The following is a 25682-nucleotide window of genomic DNA, read 5'->3' as shown; positions in this document are numbered from 1 at the left end:
ATTTCCCAATTTGTTTTCTGAAGCCTGACAAAGACAGTGCTAAAAAAAGAAAACTACAGACCAATACCTTGCACAAACTTGCGTAAAAATCTTCAACAGAATCTTAACATGAGGAATTTAAAATATAAACAACTATACACCATGACAAAGAGGAACTTATTTCAGGTATACAAGGCTGGTTCAACATTTGAGGATAAATCAATATAATTTCACTCAACAAGAGAAATAATAAAAGTCATTTAATCACATGAATTGACATAAAAAAAGCATTGATATATAAAAAGGTACAGTTCAGCACTCATTCATGATAAAAACTCTCAGCAAGCTAGGAATGGAGAGGAATGCCTCAACTGGTAATAAATCATCTGGAAAAAAAATGCAGTTATCATCATACTTAATATGGAAAGACTATTTTCCCCTAAGATGGGGAACATGACAAGAATGTCTGTTTTCACCATTCTTATTTAACATTAACTTGGAAGTGCCAGACACTGCCATAATGCAAGAAAAATAAATAATGAGCACTTAGATCAAAAAGGAAATTATACAACTATCCCCATTTATAGATGACATGAACACAGAAAAATCCCAAGGAATCTTCCAACAAAACTCCAAGAATAAATGAGTTCAGCAAGGTTTCAGGATATAAGACCACCACACACAAAAAATCAATTTTATTTCTGTACACTAAGTACATAGAAAAGAAAAAAAGAAAAAAAAATCATTATATTCATTCCAAAGAAAATGCAACTTAACCAGACCTGTACAAGCCTTATAAGCTGATAATTGCAAAATGCTGATGGAAGAATTCAAGGAAGAACTAAATAGGGCAAGCATACTGTGTTCATGTAAATACACTGTATCTCCCTAAATTGACATATAGGTTATATTCAATTCCTATCGAAACCACAATAATTTTTGTGTATGCACATATATGAGCTTTTTCTTTTTTTTTAAATTTTTTAAAAAAAATTTATAAACATATAATGTATTTTTATCCCAGTGGTACAGGTCTGTGAATCGCCAGGTTTACACACTTCACAGCACTCACCATAGCACATACTCTCCCCAATGTCCATAGCCCCACCCCCCTCTCCCTCCCCTTCTCCCCCCAGCAACCCTCAGTTTGTTTTGTGAGATTAAGAGTCACTTATGGTTTGTCTCCCTCTCGATCCCATCTTGTTTCATTTATTCTTTTCCTACCTCCCAACCTCCCCCCCATGTTGCATCTCCACTTCCTCATATTAGGGAGATCATATGATGGTTGTCTTTCTCCAATTGACTTATTTCACTAAGCATGATACCCTCTAGTTCCATCCATGTCATCGCAAATGGCAAGATTTCATTTCTTTTGATGGCTGCATAGTATTCCATTGTGTATATATACCACGTCTTCTTTATCCATTCATCTGTTCATGGACATCTAGGTTCTGTCCATAGTTTGGCTATTGTAGACATTGCTGCTATAAACAGTTGGGCGCACATGCCCCTTCGGATCACTACATTTGTATCTTTAGGGTAAATACCCAGTAGTGCAATTGCTGGGTCATAGGGTAGTTCTATTTTCAACTTTTTGAGGAACCTCCATGCTGTTTTCCAGAGTGGTTGCACCAGCTTGCATTCCCACCAACAGTGTAGGACGGTTCCCCTTTCTCTGCATCCTCGCCAGCATCTGTCATTTTCTGACTGGTTAACTTTAGCCATTCTGACTGGTATGAGGTGGTATCTCATTATGGTTTTGATTTGTATTTCTCTGATGCTGAGTCATGTGGAATACTTTTTCATGTGTCTGTTGGCCATCTGGATGTCTTCTTTGTAGAAATGTCTGTTCATGTCCTCTGCCCATTTCTTGATTGGATTATTTGTTCTTTGGGTGTTGAGTTTGCTAAGTTCTTCATAGATTTTGGACACTAGCCCTTTATCTGATAATGTCATTTGCAAATATCTTCTCCCATTCTGTCAGTTGTCTTTTGGGTTTGTTAACTGTTTCCTTTGCTGTAGATGAGCTTATTCTAAAATATAGAGAAATGCACAAGCTCTAGAATAGCTAAAGCAATCTTGACAAAGAATAAAATGGGAGGAATGGTCTCACCAGATAGTAAGTTTTACTATATAGAGCAGTAATCAAGATACTGTGATACTTGCAGAAGGGTTGTGATAGCACATAAGTTAATGAAACAGAGTGGACAGTTCAGAAACAGACCTAGTTAAATAGAGTTATGTCATTTTTTACAAAGATATAAAAGAAATTCAGTAAAGGAAACAGAAGGTGTTGGAGCAGTTGGACCTCTATACACAGGAAACAATCATGTCTTAAACCTTATATGGTGATACAAAAAGACACTCAAAATGAGTCATTGACTTAATGATAAAACATTATACTATACAACTTTTGAAATGAAAATGTAGGAGAAAATCTTCAGGATCCAGGTCTAGGTAAGGAATTCTTCGATTGGATCCCAAAGCAAAATCTATAAAGACATAATGATAAATTGGATAGTTTCTAAATTAAAGAAACTGTTGGTATGTGAAAGACCATGTTAAGGGAATGGAAAGAAAAGATACATATTCCTACATTTCTGACAAAAGACTGTGTCTCTGAAAACCAAACAATAAATACAAAAAGTACATTTAGGAAATGGTCAAAGACATGAAAAGTCATTTCAATGAAGTATACATGGAGTATGTAAACACATGACAAAGGTATTCTTACCTGTCAGGAAAATGTAAATTAGAACCACAAGGAGCTGTGTCCTTATCAGAATGTCTGATTTTTTTTTTTAAGTGACAACACTAAATGCTGGAGAAGATGAGAAAGTAAAATAGTATGTTTTTTTTTTTTTTTTCCTAGAAAACAGGCTGGCAGTTCCATATAAAACTAAATATGCATTTACTATAGGACTTGGCAGTAAAACTCATGGACATTTATTCTAGAGAAGTGAAAACTTATGTTCATGCAAGAACACATATACCAATGTTCATAGTCTTTTTTTTTTTTTTTTAATAATAGTCACAACCTGAAAACAGCTCAGATGTCCTTCCACAGGTTAGCAGGTTAAACAGACAATGTGGTGGGATTCTCCTCACGATAAAAACAAAAACCAAAAAGTGGACTGTTCGTATATGCAACAACTTGGATGATCTCCAGAATGCTATGCTGAGTGAATGAAACAGCCAGTCCCCAAAGATTACATGGTGAATTATTCAATTTCTATAACATTTTAGAAAAGAGAAACTTTTAGACTTGGAGACAATCTAATGGTTTCCAGGGACTGGAGACAGGGCGGGGGAACATGAAGATTACGTGTTCTGTCTTGACTGTGGTGCTGGATACATGAAACTATACATATGATAAAATTGTATGGAACAAAATGGACAAACCAAACAAGTCCATGTTAGATTGGGAATATATTATTAAGGTCAGTGAACTTTATTGATTTCAATATCCTGTTTGAGACATTCTGTTATAGTTTTGGAAAATGTTATTATTGGGGGAAACTGGCTGAAGAATACATGGGATATTTTGGTATTCTTTCCTACAACTGCATGTGAATCTGTAATCTTCTCAATAATGAATTCATCTATAAACAAGAAATTTAGATTCTCACAAGTGTTAGTCTTGCTATTGAAATGAATTAAAGCCTCCCAATGTAATTGTATGGGGGAGTGGGGAGATACCGAGAGATTGAGAAGAAGGGAGAGAGAGATTGAGAATCAGTCAGTCATGATCAGGAAATAAAATGGCTATTAATGAAGCAAAAATGAAAGTGTGGTCTACGTAAGTTCTCAGTGGTGTGAATGTCCGAAATACTGACACATACACACATAACCATACTTATGACACATTGCCTCCACCTCAGTGTCTTAACCAGTACTGGTTTCATGGGAAGTACTCTAGTAGAACGTTCTAATCCCAAAAGAGAATTTAGGAATTAGAGCAGATTTACATTTGGCTTTTTATTTCTGCAGAATTCATTCCATACATTGTAGTATGTTTTCTTGTCACCAAATATACCTGTGATGCATCATTGCCTTACAATATCTAAAAGCTACACAGTCTCGCTATTATTTATGGTCCTTCTGATGGTTTTTCCAGTGTGCTCCAGCTCTGCCATCTGTTGAGCCATTTGGATGCAAATATATTTAAATTTAGAATTTAATTCAAAGTCTCTGTTTTGTGTATTATTGAATTGTCATTTGAGTGATATATATATATATATATACACACATGCACACATATGCATATTTGCATATATGAAAAACTATGCTGTATATATTGGAAAGCATCATAAAGAATTATAAAGAAGAAAAGTGTAATCACATAATCTAGATAAAATCACTCTTAAACGTTTACATATTTTTACTGCAATCATAATTGCTTTAAAATTAAATGAAAATATTCATAGTTTCTATGCAGCTTTTGCTACCTTAATATTTTATCTATATTTTCAACATTGAAAATTGTTATTATTTTATATACATTGGTAAGCAGTATTTTTGAAAATATGCTTTTTTTTGAGGATAATAAAAAGTACCTGATTTCCTTTGTAATATTTAAATCTTCACTGTTTCTAGGTACTCACATACCATGAAATACTTAACAGTCAAAAGCATAATCATCTGAAACAGATTGCTCTAGGTTAGGTGAGAAACGATAAGACAAATTATGGGAAAATTGCTGTTTTTAAATATATTCATTTTTAATTTTGCTTTTCTCTTGATTTCTCAGTTTTTCTAGTTCCAGAATATAAAAACAGATTTAAAAAAAAAAACATCTTAGCTATCTAATATGTGGATTCATTACTGTTTATTACAAAGATGCTTAGTAAAGATTGATATTTTAATTTTAGAGTAAAGTATTCCAAAATAGGAGAGAAGGTTCTTTTTATTCAGTATTAGAGTAAAAATCTCATCTGTCTTTGGGGTAGTTGAATTCCCTGTCTAACTTCTCAAATGTTTTGTATTATGGAAACCTCAAATGTATTTTGTTAAATTCTTTACCCTTAAGGGTTAGACTCAAGTGTAATTTAAAGGAAATTCCATCCATATGTTTATAATTTAATATGTTAGGCTGTTTTTTTTTCTTTTCTTTTTTATATTTGGTGTCCAAGAATTCTCCTGAGCTACTTCTTTCAGGGATCTTTTGGCAAGATTAGACTAAGTCACAAACCAAAAATTTAAGTTTGGAATTCAACATACATCCATATTGTGCAGGTTCTGAACAATACCAAGATGTTTTCTCATTTTCATTCTAAACATAAAAAGTACAGAGTTGAAGATTACTCTGTGTCACTAAAATGACGCTAAAAGACAAGATAAATAATTCTAGTTAATATTAACTCATAGTCAATAAATTTTCTTATTCTTAAATTGTACTTTATTTGGGAAAATCATTAATATTTTTAATAATTCTTTAAAAATTTCTTTATCTTACTATTTACTGTTTAATGAGAGTGAATTTTCAATGAACAATATTTTAACTGCATGTCTTCATATACTCAACCATATCTGTCAGTTTCTAAATGTCTAGAGTTTAAATATAGGCAGTGCTTTTTTTCTGTCCTAGCATAAACATGCATGTATGATTATAAATATAATGTAGAAATATAATGTAGTATAAATATATAGTATATATAATATAATATAGTATAAATGTAAATATAAAGTAGAAATATAGTGTAGAAATATAATCTTCATATATGCTAGTGATTATTAATTTATGGTCTGCAGTAGAGCATATTAACTTATGGTCTGCAATCTATGGTCTGAGAACTTGATAATCCATGCAGATATATTTTTTGACATCAAGTATATAAGCATGTGACATGATTCTTGGAACAATAATGGAACATAGAAGTTCATATTACAATACATGGAGAATAACTATGATTTTGTCTCAAGTCTTCATTTGCTGTATATAATTGTAGTAAAAATGGATTTAACAGAAATGTGAGGGTGCCTGGGTGACTCAGTCATTAAGCATCAGATGCCTTCTGCTCAGGTCATAATCCCAGGGTCCTGGGATTGAGCCCCGCATCAGGCTCCCTGCTCAGCAGGAAGCCTGCTTCTCCCTCTCCCACTCCCCCTGCTTGTGTTCCCTCTCTTGCTGTGTCTCTTTCTGTCAAATAAAATCTTTAAAAAAAATTATTTAAAGAAAAGTCATTTGACGTGGAGGAATTATTTTCTACAAGTACTGCTGACTTTCCTAAATATACACAAAAATTTAGCTCAGTCTGCTAAATAATAATATTAAAATCATATGCAACCTAATTAAAATATATATATGTACTGTGTGTATATATATTTATAAGTGTGTGTATATACATACACACATATGTGAATGGTATATGTTTTTTGAGGTGACGGGAAGGCACATTAAGGGTACTGAGCCTTTTTTAAAAAATTTCCCTCTTTTGAACAAGGAATTTAATGTTTGTCCATAGAGGAAAGCTGGACTCCAAAAGAATCTCTTGTTCTGAGGCTAAGAACATTAGAACCAACATGAGTGTTGGTACCACTATTTTCCTCTGAATCCAGTCCTCCTGGCCTTTGGATTTTCCTTGTATAAGAAACACAAGTAGGTGGCATTGGCTACTACATTCCGTAGCCCTCTGGATGGTTTGATGATTTGAAACTAAATTCTTCTCCTTGACCCTCACTCTCCATAAATCAGGGGGCATTGAGATCACACACTTTTCTGTGTTTCTGTCAGGATACTGATGTTTATCTTGAACATTTGTGAAAGAAACAAATTGGTATAGTGGCAATAGCTCTGAATTTTGAGATGAAACTTCTGAATCAAGTCCTGTCGCTGCCACTTACTAGTCATGTTACTCTAACCTTGACGCAGGCCCCCATACCTACCTAATAGAATTTCAGTAAGCATCGGGCAAATTGTACACTAAAAGTGTTTTAAAAGGGGAGACAGTCTATAAATGTAGAGTTACTACATCTGGAGGCTGTGCTTTAATTATACGGGTGGCATTTCATCCTCTTCATTTGAACCTTCAGTGTCTCTCAAACTTGAAATATTCAGAAAGGGGAACATACCTGAATCCAGAGATCGGAGGGAAGAGCATTCCCCCCACAGGATCCTAAGGCAGGAATGAACATGGTCTCTTCAAAGAACAGGAGGAAAGTCAGCGTGACTGGAGGAGAAAGGGAAGGTAAGAAAAGGATGGGAGATAGGAATCAAGGCCCGGAAGTAAGGTTGGTGGCAGATCCTGTGGAGCAGACTGTGATTCGGTGTTTTCACTTTCTTCTCATTGTAGCAGGTGTTAGCAAGTTGTAATGACACCGTAATGTAATTTTATTAAATTTTTAAAAAATTTTAGACTTCTGCATATTAACTAGACAGAAGTATTAGTAGGCATTTCAGAAGCAGTAATGCTGGAAGGGGTGCTGGTGATTTCCACAGGATAGATACAGTGAAACTGGAAAGAAATACATGGATCTAGGAAGTTATTTGAAGAAATGAGGTCATAGAACTTACCGACAAAATGTGAGTCATAGAGAAACGAGGTTTTTTACTTCAGCTGTTAGATGGATGGTGGCACCATTTGCTGGGATGTTAACAATGGAAAGAAAACAAATCTGCTGCAGCTGGGGAGCAGAAGTTCCATTTTGTATGTTAGGTTGACGTGGAGATTTCTTAGGATGTCCAAGTGGAAGTACAGAGTCCCTATGTGTCTGCAGCTCAGGAGAGGCGAAGGGACTGGAGATCACAACTTGACAGTCAATGGCAAAGACGTTCTATTTCATCTGAGCAAGCGTCGGACTCTCCAGTGTTTGGAGAGGAGCAGCAGGGAGAAACAGAGGAGGCCAAGGAGGAGGAGATAACAGAATACTGAGAAGTGTGTGTGATAAGGAAAAAATGTGACAAGTGTTTAAAGAGCAAGGAATTTTCAGTTGTTGTGAACATTGTTGAGGTCACATTAGGCAAGGGTAAAAAAATGAATATCCAATTTGTGTCTCCTAAAGTCATCTGTGATCTTGACAAGTGGGATTTCTGTGGAGTGGAAGGTACAGATTTGCAATTAAAAGGGGTGGATGAAAGAATGGGGTGTGAGGAAATGAAAGCAGTGCAAATAACACGTGAGACAAACTGTTTCTTGTCATAGGAGCAGAGAAACGGGCATTCCTTCATGGAGAAGGTGGTGATGGTGCAGTCAGTTGCTGAGGGAAGTGACCCATACAGAGGGAAAATTCATGAGGTGCCCTTGAAACAACCATGGCAAAGCTATTAATATCCCCATTGTATAGATGAAGAAACTCACACATAAATTAAGTTTCTAAGGCCACAGGATGGTAAATCACAAAGCAAGAAATAAGCAAATTATGGAAAGAACTTGATGTCATATTCATATGGTTTCAAAATCCAGTCTCTCTTCCACTGTATTACTGATGTAGGCTGAGCAAGACCACTTGGCGCCCAGAGATGTCCCCATCTTAATATCTGGAACCTGTAATCTGTTACCTCACATGGTAGTAGAGATTTTACAGGTGTGGCTAAATTAAGCCTTCTGAGAATGGGGAGATTATCCTGGATTATCCGAATGGGGTCAATATAATTGCAAAGGTCCTTACAGGAGAAGAGAAGAAAATAGCATTGGCTATAGGGAAAATGATGATGGGAATAAAGAGTTGGAGCGGTCTGATGAAGGGACCATGAGCCAAGGAAGGTAAGGGGCCTCTAGGGGCTGAAAAGGGCCAGGAAATGATCCTCCCCTTAGAGACCTTAGAAGAAACCAGCCCTGCCCACACTTTGATTTTAGAGATTTAGTTTGAGCATCTGAACTTCCGAAGTGTGAGGTAATAAATCTGTGTTGCTTTCGGCCATTAAGTTTGTGATAGTTTGCGACAGCAGCAATACTAACTAACTAACCTTTACTATGTTAGTAACTATTTGCAGAATTCTCTGTTGCTCCTTAGGGCAAGTTATATGTGTTTTATCATGGCACTGTCTAATGATTAAACTGAATAAACAAATACTAATTTCTATATTTAAAACATTGCTTTACTCAACCATCAAGACAAGGATGACAGGACAGCAGGGTGGCTCAGTTGGTTAAGTGGCTGCCTTCAGCTCGGGGCCTGGGATCCAGCCCTGCAACAGCCCCTCATGCTATGCCTCCAACCCTGCTCTTGTGCATGCACTCTCTCTCAAATAAATAAATAAAATCTTAAAAAAAAAAAAAAAAGACTTACACACCTTCTTGGGGGGTATATTTGAAACTTCTGAAGATGACTCTGGCAAATATTTTGGATACTAGGCCCTCAGTAGCCCTTGATGGGGAGTAGCTACAAATTTGAGGGCTTCCAAATTGCCTCTTAAACTCTGGAGTCTGGGTTTCTAAGATGTGGTCTTATCCAGAAAAAAAAAATTACCTTGCCCCATCTCTTGATGTTCTCTATAACTTTTGATGAATCAGAAGTCTTGTGATTTGGGGGATTTGAGCTTTTTAAAGACTTCTTTGATCTGATTTATAATTCAAAGGATGAATTTTAATCTCTACCACCCAATATGGTCATAGCTCTTTACCCTGAAAATAAAATTCCAAGTCGTACATTAATATATAAAGCTTAACAAATACTGTCTTGCATGATTTTATATGAATATTGGTTTGCTTTAGTCAGAAGTAGAGTAAATGCAGCTAAGTATTCAGAAATATTTTGCATAGGTATGGCTCGTAAAAGTCTACATGCATTATAACATTTCTGCTTCTGATTCCAGTTTTTTCTGTTAGCCTTTTGATGTGGGATACATTTTAGCCAATTTGGATTATTAATGTAAAGAATGTACAATTGGGGAAATGAAACAGACTTTAAGAATAGGTTTTTTTATTAAAAAATTTTATAACTGCATTTCAGCAATAAACATGACAATCAGTTGGACTGTATTCTCCAAACTTCATTACTAAGCCTGTGAAAACTTTCCAGTCAGCTAACACGGAGTGGTTGGCAGCTATGCACATTCCATCAGATGGGTGTGAGAAAATATTACTGAGTCATATTGACAGGAAAGGGCTTTCTCTTGTTCAGTGCAAAGTGTAACCAGATCTATGAAGAATTTCTGACTTTGCCTCATACATTCTTTAGGAGCAAGTGTGAATGGGATAAATGATGTAGGAATTTTGCTTAGGAAATGCATAGGAAAACTGGAATAGTTGGTGGTTTTAAACCCTGAAATGGACAGAAATATTAGAAAATGTTGATGGATCCAATATTAAAGAAAATTTATAATTTTAACAAATAAATAGTTTTTAAATAACAAAAGAAAGCATAACCGCTCTCTTTTAGCACTGCCTGGTTTGTTGTGGAATTGTATAGGAATTATTTTATAGGGTAATTCACTTTCACATTATAAATTAATAATAATCATTATTGGCTATTTGCTCTTTGGAATTTTTATTTTTAACTAATATTTATGGGCAAAGTTACATTTTCCTCTCATTCATTAATTTTTATGAAATTATACAAAATGATCCTTATATGGTGATGCATATTCCAGATTCAGGGTCACCTGTCCAACTTTGGAAAGTGGTAGGATCTTCGACATGACCACATTTTTTCAAAGCTCTTTTCAATAAGACGTGCACTCTGTTGGCCACCTGGAAATAGTAGAAAGATTATTCTTCTATGAAAATCAGATTCAACAGGGCTTTATAGTTCCACAGCTAATACTAATTTTATTTTTGGCGTAGTTCTAAACAGATATTTTCGTTTATTTGTCACTATTAAGTTGGATTAGATTGCATGAGAAAATTGGGATCATTTGTGGTTTTGTTCACCGAAACCTTGATATTTAAACATAAATATTAGGAAATGGCAAGGAATTTAACAAGTGTCAGGCTTCCATGCAAATAGGTAATAAGTAACATAGGTTTTGTATATATCGTTAGAAGAAACATATTTAAGCTATAAACTCAAATCTTCGATAAAATATCTTTATGTCTCAGTATTTGTGCACTGGTGAGATATTTCAGGAATATTTTAAAACAAACTTGCTCGAACCTGATTGATACCCTAAGTTCTACATAAGAATAGTTAAATTATGTTATATCCTCCAAGAAATTCTAAGTGATCTGAACCTAAATTGGTAATTGGCAGGCAAAGCATTATAAGAGCTTCAAGATGATCAGCTTGCCAGAAAAAAGAAATTTTCCTTTTCCAAGCTTCATTACAAATGATACATTGGCTTTTTATAAAATGGAAATGGATTGTAGATTTTGGATCTTTCTTTATTCCTCTATTCATACTCCAAAGAAATAAGTCTGATCACTTTCTATGTCTGATCTAGAAGGTGTTTATTATAAACGTAGGTCTTTTTTTATGGGCTTTGTTTGTTTTTGTTTTTGTTTTCTTCTTTAAGCAGAGAAGACATTGCTGTTGTCTGGGAATAGTAGAAATGACATCAAGATATGATGTGGAGAGATTATTCTGAAGTAGATTTTTTTAAAGAAATGCAGTTAATTTTTTTTTTATCATTGAGCATTATCTAAGAAATGTATTATTTTTCTCAAATAATTTTTTACTGAAAATCTAGACTAAAATAAGGCATCACTCATGTCTTCAACAACACTGGGGAAGAGTAAGAGGTTAAAGACTTAGGAAGCAGGGAAGAAGAGTCTGCTAAGAAAAAGGCGGGGCTTATGTGAATTCCATGCTAATTCTTTAAAATAAAGTTAATTTCTAATTGGTCAGATAATGAAATTTACAGTTTGATAATGACTGCTAGGAAACATAAATATATGTGTTTTAAAGTGTTTTCATTTATGCTTTTACTACAGGGTTTTTGGGGGAAAAAGTATGCAAGCTTTAAATAACATATAAATTTATTCGATATTATTAATTACCTTTTTGTGCAAGTATTTCCTGCTGTATAGTTCCAAAATCTCACATTCACAACAACAAATACAGACTATACATTCTATAGATACTATACGTTATATAGATTATACATTGCTGTATAATTTGCCCCAGTGTATGGATTTTTAGAGGATAATAATTAGCATGGGCCGAAGCTGAGCTGTCCCGTAGCGGCGTGATCGCGCCATTGCCCGTAATTGTGCACCTCCCTTCCTGTCACAGCTGGAGTCTCAGATTTCAGATTTCGTGTGCTCTTGCAGAACTTTCCTAAAAACATTTTTTTCTGCTTTAAACCAGTGCAGTATACATATTTTTATTAAACTAATCACTTGCGTATGTTTGACGGGCCACACTTTAAAATAACACTTTGGTGTTTTACTTTCCTGAATATTAAAAACTGATTTTTCTTTTTTGCTTTTTATCAGAGTGTATGGCATCATACCTAAAGTAACAACTGTTCCTTAGTGTTGTGTTTTGAATCTGAATTAATCTATTTACTCTTTGCTTATGGCTTTTATTAACATTATTGTGTATGCATTAGCAGTCCTGCACTTCTTAGGGGAAAAAAAAGTCCAAGAAGGGTTTCATTTAGAATTCATTTCCTATAGGTTAATGGAAAGCAATAAGTACAAACAATAAAGCAAAAATCCCTTTGGACCCTATTCGATTCTGCCCTGATGGTATAACTTGTGCCAAAAATGCTTTTATTTCTGGCCCACCTCATTCTTCAGATAATACATAAGACATCTGTCACTTCGGAGAGACTTCCTTAAGTATAAGGTATATGTTGAATCACAACACACTGTTTATTTCTCTCAAAGAGTGTTAAAATTTGTGATTGTAGCTTGACTTATTGCTTTTGGTTATTAACAAGGTCCCAGGATGGCAGAATCCATGTGTATTTTGTTCACTACCACAGAGGAACCTCAAAGTAAACTTTCTGCTCAGATGTCAGGCCTGTAAGGGATGGAGGAGAGTCAAGCATGGGTCTCTCTGACTGATACCCGAAGGATAAGAAACCGAGGGGAGGTGAGCGTGTGGAGAGGAGAGAGTCTCTTGCACAGCAATCTGATTGATCAAAGGAGAAAGTGGAGGGGAGGTTTGTGCAGGGAATGGACACATCAGGGTGACTGAAGCATGGGGCACAGAAGCAGGATGACAGAGACAAGGCTGCAGGGATTTACGGGCCCTGGACTTCCAGTTCCTTTAAGCTCTGATGAGATGAAATTCACTCAAAGCCTAGTGTCGGGATCAGCTGACTGTGTGATTGACTGTGTTGTGGTGTGATGTAGTGGAAGATATTGGAGCATAAACATATCCAAAATGGAAATCTGCCAACTATATTTCTGAAATAACCTAAAAGATGATCTTATTATTGTGAACATAGTATTTTGAAGTTGTAGGCTTTTGATATGGGGAGGCAATGACTCTGGATTCAAATTTCTTAATTCCCGAACTGGGTCGGCCCGTTCTAAGTATATGACTTGAGGTGGTTACATTAGATCCCTAAGCCCTGGTTTCTTCATCTCTAGGATGCACTGAATATTTCACTGATAATATGAATATGATATAGAAATTGATTTTATCTTTATTACATGAATTTAGGAGCTTCTTATTTCTCCTTTGCTGTCCTTGTTTTTAAAGTATAACATCTCTCTTTCCAGAAGAGAAAAGAAACTGAAAAAAAAAATGATACAGTAGTCCAAACTAACATATTTGGTGACTTGTATAGCACTGGGGATAACTGTCAGCTTGCCTAAGAGACAACCTGGACCGGACAGTCTGTGTTGTTTTTCATTTAATGGTCACAAGAACTAACTGAAGTACAATGATATTTCTGTCTCCCCTTACAGATAAGGATAATGAGTCAAAGGCAATTTATATAATTTGTCCAAGATCATTTATATGGGAAGTGACAGAATCAGAGCTTGAAACAATGTAATCTGGAACTCAATGTCATATACATTAAGCTTCTATTTAGTGAAATATAATGTTTAATAGTATTATTTATACAGGGTAGGCCCATCATATTTAATTTATTTGATTATGTATTTTGTATTTATGTATTGGTTACGCATCAGTCTTCAGGGTAGCCTGATTATATGAACATTTTTAATAGCTTTATTGAGGTGTAGGAGATACAAAATATTGCACATATTTAACATATATGATTTGATGAATTAGGACACTGACATGCACCTGTGAGCCCATCGCCATAATCAAAGTAATAAACGTATCCACCACCTTCAAGAGTTTCCTTGTGCCCCTTCCTCCTTTTTATGGTAAGGACAATGCAAAAGTTAGTGTAAGAAACCCAAGAGTCAATAGCATTAAAATATTTTCTCATGCACCAAAGACTGTGCTACAACCACTGATAAATACTTCCACAGTCATTGAAATAAAACATAAGGAACATGCACATATGTATAGGGAAAATGAGTGCCTTAATAGATACACATAAGGATTCAATATGTCATTTACACTTGCTTAAGAAACACTTTAGAACATGAAGAACTATTCAAGTTCAAGGACTGAATGATTAAACCCCAACTCAATTTTGTTTAGTCAGATGTGAAAAAATACATAGTTAATTGGTAGGAAAGGTCTCCATGTACCAGAATCCAATTATAGAGTCTTCAAAACAATAGTAAAATAAAAGTTAATGAGAATTTTTAAGGACATTATAATTTTATGATACTGATTTAGTTTGAAAAATGGCAAGGATAAATTTAAATTTAATATGCTAAAATAAGTTTTCTGTTTTTATTTTGGAATTCCAGCCAAGGGAAAAATATCGGAAGTATCATTAAATAGTGAATAATGAATATATATATATTTGCACACACACACACACAAATATATGTATTTGTATGGTATGTGGATACATATACATAAACTACGTGGTGTGCTTCTAAGAGTTCCTTATTTTCATTTTTAATATTGGTCTCAGTTTACTAATGGTCCAAGAAATTTGGTCAGCTTTATTATCATTGCCCTCTGAATTGCAGTAAATGTAGGGAACAGTTACTCCAAACCAGCACTAACTCAAATGTGCTTGGACATGTACCAATGCTAACAAAAATAATTACAACCATGAATCTGTATTATTCTAAGTGTTATAATAAGGAGTGAATTGGTCTGGCACCTCTACAGAACACTTGTTAAAATGGGTTTTTTCTTTTGAGAGTGATATACATTTAATTTTTTTTTTTCAATAAAGACTTATTTTGTAAGTCAGCATATAAAGATTTATTCTGGGGGCACCTGGGTAGCTCAGTCAGTTAAGCAGCTGACTCTTGATTTTGACTCAGGTCATGATATCAGGGTTCTGGGATTGAGCCCCACACCAGGCTCCACGCCCAGAGAGCAGTCTCCTTGAGTACTCTCTCTGTCCCTCTTTCCCGGCCCCCACCCCGCTCCTGCTCTATTTCCCTCTTTAAAAAAAAAAAAAAAAAATCTTAAAAAAAAAAGAAAAAACTTATTTTCTAGGTTGTTAGTATTATGAAACCCCTTCAGTTGATGAAGTGGATGATTTGTAAGGAGACAGCTTATGATCTGTAACTGTATAAAAGCAAATAAAAAATGAGAGGAGTTAATGTCATGTACATTAAATATTATTTATACCAATATATCTTATTTGATAGTAAAAATGGGCAATCTTATATAACTACAGAACTTCATTAATTGTAGATTAACCTGCATGTTTTAAGTGTTTAGTTTAAAGGAAAACTTCTCCTTGCTGTCATCAATATAGCTATGTTGCCATATCGAATAAAGTAATGGATATACATACTGATAAGTAGGTCTGCTTTTACCAATTAATTTGAGCAGTGCTCCTTACAACACCTCCTACCTACCCTAGCAACCCAGCACCAACTTGACACACAATATGTACTAAATAAAAAAATGATGTAATAATAAATATATTTTCCTGTGTGAATATTTGTTTTTTAATTTTTATGTGCCTTTCTCATCCACTGAACTACAAAATCTTTAAGACAAACACCATGTCTTATTCAGTATTTTTTTTTAGAATTTATCATAATATTAATCATAGGATGAAAATAACTCATGTATCAGTCTGATGCCATTTGACTGCAAGTGACAGAAAACTGAACAATCACACCTTGAATAAAGTTAGGTTCTCACATAGCAAGAAAACCACAGGTACGGGGCGCCTGAGTGTCTCAGTGGGTTAAGCCTCTGCCTTCGGCTTGGGTCATGATCTCAGGGTCCTGGAATCGAGCCCCGCATCAGGCTCTCTGCTCAGTGTGGAGCCTGCTTCCTCCTCTCTCTGTCTCTGCCTCTCTGCCTGCTTGTGATCTCTCTCTCTGTCATATAAGTGGATGAAATCTTTTAAAAAAAGAAAGAAAGAAAGAAAGAAAACCACAGGTACACATTCTAGCTTTCATGCTGCTGTTCAATCATTAAATCAAGTGCTTTTCCTCTTTCTGTTCTACCATTTTAAATATTATAAGGTGGCTGTTACACTTGCCTTCTTCCAGAATCATGTCTTGGTTTAGGCAGAAAGAAGCAGAAGAAAAGAGTTTTTCATTTTGTGATTTTTTTTTTTTTCCCCCGTGTATTTTAGGTGGGAAACTTTCTCTGCAGATTTCCCCTGAAATCTCAGCCAGGACTATTTCCTATGCTGACTTGAGACTAGTGAATGCTCAGTGAAGTGGAGACCATCATGGAAGAGACCAGTTAGGATTTAGGCCCTGGGATTAAAATAGACGTTTATCCTCTCAGAAATCAATAGGTTCTGCCTTCCACTTAAGCAGGTTGTGCTTGAATTAGCAGGGAAAAGAGGATCATTGAGTAGTTAGTGGACAACATATATTATAGTAAATATTACCTAAAAAGAAGTGGATTTCTTAAAATGAATTATTCATGTCATATGCTACCCCCAATTGCATCATTATATTTTTATTTTTACTCATTTGGCAAAATGTAATAGGAGCAATTTCTGTTTTTTGAGGATAATTATAAATGCATGAGTTTTTCCATATTTTTAGTTACAGAGGAAAGGAAAATATGCAATATTGAAAGATACATTGTTTACATAAACCTTCTTTTTTAAATGTAGGTCTTGCTCTTGTAATTGCAAGGGAAACTCAAATATTAATTATGTTATCTGTCTTTTCTTAGACTTCAAAAGATAAATATGAATTTAGATTCCATCCATCGGTTAATTGAGGAAACACAAATCTTCCAGATGCAACAGTCATCAACAAAACCACCTTGTGACATGGTAACACCTGCTTCCCTGCCCAGGGACACTTGTCATTACTGTTTGCCACTTCAGGGGCTGCAGTCACATTCTGCTCACAGCATCTATGCACACTCATGCAGCACCAGTGAGTGGAATATCTGTGAAGAGCTTCGCCTGCGGGAACTTGAAGAAGTCAAGGCCAGAGCTGTCCAGATGGAGAAGACCATGCGGTGGTGGTCTGACTGCACTGCCAACTGGAGAGAAAAGTGGAGTAAAGTTCGGGCTGAAAGGAACAGCGCCAGGGAGGAGGGAAGGCAGCTCAGAATAAAATTAGAGATGACAATGAAAGAATTGAGTGCATTGAAAAAGAAACAAAGTTTGCCACATCAAAAAGTGTTAGAAATCACCCAGGACCTGAAGCATCCTGGTTTCATAGAAGTGCCCTCTGCAAGAGGAGAACGATTTCACATTGCTCCCCAAGCATGTAAGTCTGTCAGAGAACATCTGGTGAAAAGAGAATTTCCTACAAAGGACAGCACGGATAGTAAGGTAAGAAAAGAACTCAGTAGAGGAATTCAGAGATTATGAGCATATTCGAATGCCGTATACCGTAACGGGGAAAAAAGGGAAGATGACAAACCCAGTGGGGACTATATTTATTTGCTTGGGCTGCCAGAACCAGGTACCACAGACTGGGTGGCTTCAGCAACAGAAATTTAATTTCTCATAGTTCTGGAGGCTAGAGGTGTGAGATCAAGGCGTAGACAGGTTTGGTTTCTTGAGAGACCTCTCCTTGGCTTATAGTGACTATCTTCTCCCTGTGTCTTTATATCATCTTTCCTCTGTGTGTGTTTATCTCTAAATTTCCTCATAAAGAAACTATCTCTAGGCCCACCATCATGACCTCATTTTAAACTGATGACCTCTTTAAGGACCCTATACCAAATACAGTGTCATTCTAAGGTACTGGGGGCAGGGTAAGACTTCAACATAGAAGTTTGTGAATGAGACACAATTCAGTGGCCCATATTACTGATCTTAGTTATAGTTTTAAGGAAAATTAACTCAGCATTTTTATGTGAAAATTAAATATTTAGAGAGATTTCTCTCTTTACCCTAATTATGACAATACTAATAAATTATTCATATAGTACTTTAAACATTTCCTGAGGCTTGGGACTTTAGCCTCACAATTAATTCCTATAAAATGGGTACCATAGGGAGATATCTTTATGGAGTGCTTCACATTATCCACTTTGGGAATTTCCTGGTATTCTTGAAATCTTGAGGTTTTTGAGAATTCTGCATGAAATAAACTTTTTAAAAATTTATTTTATATAGCAGTTCATAACCTTAATTTATCCATTTTTTTAACCTGGAAAATGCTGTTAACAACCTATGGACCATACTTCCGGAAACTTTAGGAATTCATTTTATCTCTTTAAATTATATCAGTTTATATCGTTATTCCTTTCTACTTCATTCCACCTCTAAAAATATAAATCATAATATCTTGCTCTTCTATAATTCCATCTAAAATTTTAAGGCTTACTATGATGCATGGGATTTATGGTAGCTATAACCTAGATTCCATTGAAATGGAAATTTTAAAAGACTGAAATGTATTTCACTGTAATGTAGAACATAGAAGAAAAAAACCTTGAGGAATGCAAGTTAAAGTTCAACCATATACCTCTTACAGACTGATAAAGAAATGAAAATAGGAATTTCATGCTGAATCATAACATTTATTTCCTTCCAAAAATATGTTTTCTTCATGATCTTTCTACACCAGATTTTAAAAATAACAATAATTGTTTTATATGTTTTTTTCCTTTTCAGGAAGAAGGTTTAATTATTGACCAGTTAAGATTAAATGAGGAGATGAAACTCAATCTTGACTGTTCTAATTCATTAAAAAATGGTGGTTCTGAAAATTGCACACTGAAATCTGCATTAAGATTGCAAGCAATAAACCTGCCTTTGGAGAGTGAAGTGCCTGAAATTTCAGCTTTGCAGTTGCATCTGGATGAGTGCCAGAAAATTTTATGGAAAGAAAGAGAGTAAGTGCTAATCATTTTTTCCTCTAACCAAGCCTGATTTTCAAACTTATTGAAGTTAAGTCTACCAAGCAGGCCATTTGATTATGTATTTGACCTATGATTAGCCACGAAGTATTAATATTTTAAAAATGAGGTAGATGTATATTCATTTTTTGAAATTTTAAAATATTAAATATTTAATACGTAAATATTAATAACATACTATTGTACAGGCAGTGGGCCAAATAGGAAATACAACAGCAAATCAGCATGTTTCAAAACATAAGAAAAAGAAAACACAATATTCTAAAATCTGTGGGATGCAGCAAAAGCAGATGTTAGAGTGAGATTTATGCTAAAAATACTTGAATTAAGAAAAAAAGTTCAAATAAATAACATTATACCACAAGGAACTAGAAAAAAAAAAGAACTTAGCTAAAATTTAGTAGAGGAGGAAAATAACAAAGGAAAATCAGAATTAAATTAAAAAGCGACCAGAATAAACAAAAACTTAACATTAAAGTAGTGATCAGTTTAAAAAAATAATAATAATAATAAAATAAAATCGGCAATGCTTTAACTACATTAACCAAGACAAAAGAGAGAAGACTCAAAAACCAAAATGAGAAATGGAGGAGAAAATAATACAATAGATATCCACAGAAATATAGAGTATGATGTTACCATCCACAAACTTAGGGAAAAAAAAAGATGATTTCTAAAAACAAACAAATTACCAAGATTGAATCATGAATCTTGAATCCAAGAAATGGGAAATCTTCTTAGACCAATAACAAGAATGAAAGTTGAATTAGGAATCAAAAATATTCCAACACAGAAAAGCCCAAGACCACATGGTTTCATTGGTGAATTCTATCAAACATTAAAAAAAATAATTAATGGGACGCCTGGGTGGCTCAGTTGGTTGGACGACTGCCTTTGGCTCAGGTCATGATCCCGGAGTTCCAGGATCGAGTCCCGCATCGGGCTCCCAGCTCCACGGGGAATCTGCTTCTCTCTCTGACCTTCTCCTCGCTCATGCTCTCTCTCACTGTCTCTCTCTCAAATAAATAAATAAAATCTTAAAAAAAAAAAGTTTAAAAAAATAATTAATGACAATTTTATCAAAATCTTACAAATAATGGAATAGAGGAAATATATTCAAAATCATTCCAGGAGACCATCAGTACCCGGCTACCAAAGCAGGACAGGAACAATACAAGAACAAAAAATTCTAGTTTTAGTCTGTATATTTAGTGTAATATAAGCATCGCTCTTCTTACTTCCTTTTGATATCTGTTCACATGATGCACCCCTCACTTTCAATCTGCAGGTGTCATCAGGTCTAAAATGAATCTCTAATAGGTAGCATATAATTTTTTTAATCTATTCTGATACCTTGTGTCTTTTGATTGGAGCATTTATTCCTTTACATTGAAAGTTATTATTTGATAGATATGTATTTTTTGCCATTTGGACCCTTACAACAAAGATAAAAGAGTTTAAAAAGAATCAGTCAGTGATGAAGAATGCAGTAAATGAGATTGGCAACAGGCTTGATGCAAGGAACTACAGGCTGGAAAAAGCAGAGGAATGAATTAGTGACCTAAAGACAAAATAATGGAAAATCATGTATATGGCTAGAATAGCCAGTGGGTTTTCTAATTTTTACATCATTAGTAGACATCAGCAAGTCAATAAAAATGAAAAATATGTTCATAAGGGACAGTTCACAATTTGTGATTTATTGATTGCAGAAAAACGTGGTTTTATTCGTTGATCATTTGTGAGGACTAGATTTGAGATTAAATGACCTGGATATCCTCCTTGGTTCTGACCTGTTCAGCGACATGATAGTGGGTTAGCCAAGACACTGCTGTGGTCGCCTTTGTAAAAATATGGATAGTGGTACCTCTATTCCAGTTATGTGTGTGTGTTTAATTTATTTGACAGAGATCACAAGTGGGCAGAGAGGCAGGCAGAGAGAGAGGGAGGAAGTAGGCTCCCTGCTGAGCACAGAGCCTGATGAGGGGCTCGATCCCGGGACCCCAGGATCATGACCTGAGCTGAAGGCAGAGGCTTTAACCCACTGAGCCACCCAGGCACCCCTTATATGTTGTTTTATAATAAAACTTCCCACACAGTGGTTGGTGTTGAAACAACAATGACCATTTATTCTGTTCAGGAAGCTTGAGCATGGCTTTGTGTGGACAACTCATCTTGCACTACATGTGGATTGAGCTGGATGGCTCAAGGCTGGAGATGACTTGAAGGCGGGGGGCCGGAATCATCTGAAGCCTCCTGACTTTACTCTCATGTTTGAGACTATCATTTTGAAGTATCATTTGAGACATGCAGGACTATCCATGTGGCCACTTTGATTCCTTAGAGTGCAGTGGCTTGGTCGAAAGTGAACATCTTGACACAAAGAGAAATATATGGCATTTTAATGACCTTGTCTCAAAGTCATACAGCATCACTTCTGCCCTCTCCACTGAATTCTTGTGTGGATCAAACATGAATTATGTGTGGGAAGGTAACTACTAGTGTGAATTACTCAGGGTGATTTTTTTTGTTATTTATTAATGATCACGTTAGACAATTATTAGCATTGTGTGGAATAGTTGATACACTGTCAAATATAGTTCCCAAATCTGAAAATCATTATTTTTCTGTCTCTTTAGTTATAAGACTCTTAATGGGTAGGAAAAAATGGGAGAAATAAGTATGAATATAAGTAAATATGAATATAAATATATATTATATTATGGTTTCAATTTTTCTTATTTAAGGAATTGGAAGAATGATAACATGCCCACAAACCTTTCACAGGTAGTTATATGCCATTCTGTATGTTAGCCAGAAATTTCTCATTAGTCCCTCTGAAATTTAGTCCCACCACTAATTCCCTTTTTCAAATGCTTTGTCTGTACCTCACCATATGAATCAATTGTGATAATACAATCATAATACAATAGATTATAATAATATTCCTGTGTGTGGAATAAATATTTGTTATTCTACCGTCAAGTATAAATTCCAAATAGAGGTAATTGACATTAATGGGAAGGAGAAAAAATTGAATTAATTTTTAGGCCTGTACCCGTATTAAAAATTAATTTCATCTGGAATTGTAAGTTGCTGTCAAGTTCTAACCTCTGTGTTTATTTCTTGAAGGATTTAACTTTTTAGTGGCTACAGACTTCTCTCACACCCACTCACACTGTTACTTCCCGGACAATGTAGTCGGACCATAGGAAGCTGCTCCTACATGTAAACTGCCTTAGGTGCCAGCTTTAATGATACACACGTGTATCTCTACACTCACACACACACACACACACACACACACACACACACATTTTGTTTGACTCCCTGGGGATAAATTAACAATCCCTGTAGTACGTAAATTCTCCAGTTTGCTGGGACTTCAATATAGAAACCATAGTCAGGCCAGAAACTAAGGGGGAAAGGAGACCTCTGATACCACTTCGTCTCCTCACTCCTCTCTTTCATGAACAGGCCCGTGGGGGTCACCTGTCCGCGAGTCAGCATGTCCGTGAGTCAGCATCAGCAAGCTGTCCATGCGAGGCAATCACAAAGCCTTTTTTCTATCACAAGAGAATGTTTCCCAAGGATATAGTATATGCTGTTGCAATAAATCTGTCTAACTTTTTCAAGTTTTCCTTCTGGAATCTCAGCAAGTGGATGGCCAGAGCTGAGAACGTGTGAATGTCATCTTTTCTCCGTTTCCAGCTCGTGGGAAAGTTCTCTTAACTGGAGCCACGACAGCTCAGGGCATCCTTCCCACCCTTGTCACTGATGAGAACCTCCTTATCAGAGACAATACACTTTATCGTATTATTTGCATTCTGAGCACGATTCAGTTTTATGAAAACAACCAGCCAGTATCTAGAAGTTCCTCATGTGTTAGAATTTGTACATTTTGATCTCTCCGATCAAGACTTCCCAGGCGGAAAAGGGGAGGTGAGAAGGGGATCTGATGCTCCCCGGGGGCGAGCGACGTGGAACTAGACACTGAGGGACAGGAACTTTGGCGACATCAGATGGTAAATAAAGGTGACGACGAGGTAAAATATTTTACCGTTTAGAACCAGTTCTCAAATTAAACTGCAGATGGCACCTGTATCCCTTAGAAAACATTTGCTCTGTGTCATTTCAGCACAGCTTCCGTCCTCCACTCTCAAGTTTATTTCTTGGTTTATTTTCTATAGCAGAAAGGTAATATGCTTCAATTATTTCGCTTTCCTTCATTAAATGGTGTGTTTTTGCCTCAATAAAATGAGACTTAAAATCTTGTTGAGAATTCCTCAGTGAACACAGCAGATTGGCATGCAAGTCTAGTTCATACTATTTAGTGTAATATTTTTAAAGACTAGACAGGCCTACTTACTTATTCATTATTACTAACAGGGTATGCGGTAAACCTTTGCCTTTTTAGTAAGGTGATTTATGGCTTGTATTCCTTTATACATATGTATTTATTTTTCTAGCTTCATTGAAGTATAACTGAGAAACAAAATTTGTGTATATTTAAGTTGTACAACAGGATGGGTTTGGGGAGGGTTTTCTTTTTCTATTTTAATTCCAGTTAACATGCAGCATCACGTCAGTCGCTGTTCTACGATATAGTGACTCAGCAGTCTCATATGTCCCCTGTGCCGTCCTGACAAGCACCCATGATGTTTTGGTAGCACTATGAAATGATCACCACAACCCCGCTAGTTAATACATCTATCACTTAACGCCATTAATAATTTGTGTGTGTGGTGAGACCGCTTGCGATCTACCCTCTCAGCAAATCTCTGGTGTCCAACACGCTATCGTTAGCTACAGTCCCTGTGCCACACATTAGGTTCCCAGAACCTACTCCATAAGTAAGTTTGAGAGTTTGTGCCCTTTGACTGACGTCTTCTAACTCCCCCCACTTTCCAGCCCCTGGCGCTCACCATTCTGCTCTCTCTTAGTGTGAGTTCAACTTTTTAAGATTGTGTGTATAAATGAAAGGGTATAGTATTCGTCATTCTGTGTCCAGCTTATTTCACTTAGTGGCACGTCCTACATATGTACATACACACCCCCCTCACATTTTCTGTATCTTGCATGTGTAGATGGACAATCAGATTGCTTCTGCATCTTGGCTTTTGTGAATAATGCTGCAGTGAACACCAAAGTCGGTTCGAGGTACTGATTTCCTTTCCTCGGTTGTATACCTAGAAATGGGATTGCTATATCATATGACTATTTTTAATTTTTTGAGGAACCTGCATATCTTTTTCCATAGTGGCTACACTGATTTACATTCTCCTCAACAATGGCATTTTAACCACACGCTTAGCCTCACTTGTTACTGCTTGTCTTTTTGATAACAGCTGTTCTAAAGCGGTGAGGTGATACCTCACTGCGGTTTTGGTTTCCTCTTTCCTTGATGATGAGTTATGTTAAGCATCTATTCATTTACTTGGCCATTTCTGTGTCTTCTTGGAAAACTGTCCACTCTGCCTTGCTCATTCTTTGTTTTGGTTTGTGTGGGGGTGTTTTTGTTTTGTTTTGTTTTGTTTTTGCTTTTGAGCTGTGTGAGTTCCTTATATAATTTGGACATTAACGTCTTATCAGATACATGGTTTCCAAATATTTTCTCCATTCCATCGGTTGCCTTTTCCTTTTGTTGATTATTTTCCTGGGCTCAAGCTTCTTAGCTTGATGTACTTCCACTTACTTATGTTTGCTTTTGGTGCCAAATCCAAAAAAGCATTGCCAAATACCAACATCCAGGAATTTTTCCCTTAAGTTTTCTTCTACAACTTTTAGAGTTTCAGTCTTATATTTAATCCATTTCAAGTCACTTTTTGTGTACTTCTGCAATTGTTTTTCACTCTCTGGTATCTTTTTTGTTTGGGCAGTCCCCTACCGAGGGAGATGGACTCTCTTTCTCTGCATAGACTACACAATTGCTAGTGAGTCTCAACGTGAGTTTCCCTGGTAGTTAAGGAGCGGAAACTTGACATAGGAGCATCTCTTCAGGGGAGGCACCCAGACTTTGTAGCAGAAGCTAATGTCCCCAAGAAGCAGCGAGCACCCAGAATGCATTGCGGTGAGGAGAAAGGCTGTGGCAGTAGCTACATCTTGATCCCAGAGGCAGCAGTGGGCTCTGGTCTCCAGTGACACTCTCACCAAGTCTGGAGTTGGTGGTGTTGAGGCCATGCTGTGGCTGTCTGTCCCTAAATGGTGGTGGCTGCATTGAAATGCTGATGGGAAAGGTAGCTGTGGCATCCTCCTCGGTAGCCCTGACTCTGCACGTTTCCCATTTGCTTCTCGGGATCTTCCCAGAATCGCCTCAAAAAGATTCTTTGAACTATTAATATCCTTTACTACTTAAATTGGCTAATTTGAAATATTTACTTGTCAGACACACAATTGATAACCAAGAAAGTGCATAGGCAACAGGCAGTGGGGTCTTCATAGGATCAGCTCTGTGGCATCAGAGTAGTCCTTTGTTCCTGGCTGGATCACCTCCGGATCCAGGCTGGATCAGTCTC

At 36.0% G+C, this 25682-nt stretch overlaps 1 protein-coding gene and 1 long non-coding RNA gene across 2 annotated transcripts in view; one reads left to right on the top strand and one right to left on the bottom strand.

Annotated features, from left to right (window-relative positions):
- CCDC102B (coiled-coil domain containing 102B) overlaps window positions 1–25682 on the top strand; it is a gene marked incomplete at its 5' end in the record, with an annotated part of 123027 nt that overhangs the window by 26346 nt on the left and 70999 nt on the right. Inside the window, 2 exon segments of the mRNA XM_082698916.1 lie at window positions 17017–17629; window positions 18923–19143. Of these exon segments, the coding sequence (XP_082555042.1) occupies window positions 17017–17629; window positions 18923–19143 (834 nt within the window).
- LOC309847981 lies at window positions 645–8160 on the bottom strand. The gene is made up of 3 exons (XR_014302757.1): window positions 7493–8160; window positions 7051–7148; window positions 645–2012 (listed from the first exon to the last, which is right to left on the bottom strand). It is a non-coding gene; the product is annotated as an uncharacterized lncRNA (long non-coding RNA).

This window comes from Mustela nivalis, assembly GCF_964662115.1.
Source record: "Mustela nivalis genome assembly, chromosome: 14".
NCBI lineage: Eukaryota > Metazoa > Chordata > Mammalia > Carnivora > Mustelidae > Mustela > Mustela nivalis.
Note: the sequence above shows the minus strand (reverse complement) of the source record. Positions and strands in the feature narration are given on the sequence as shown.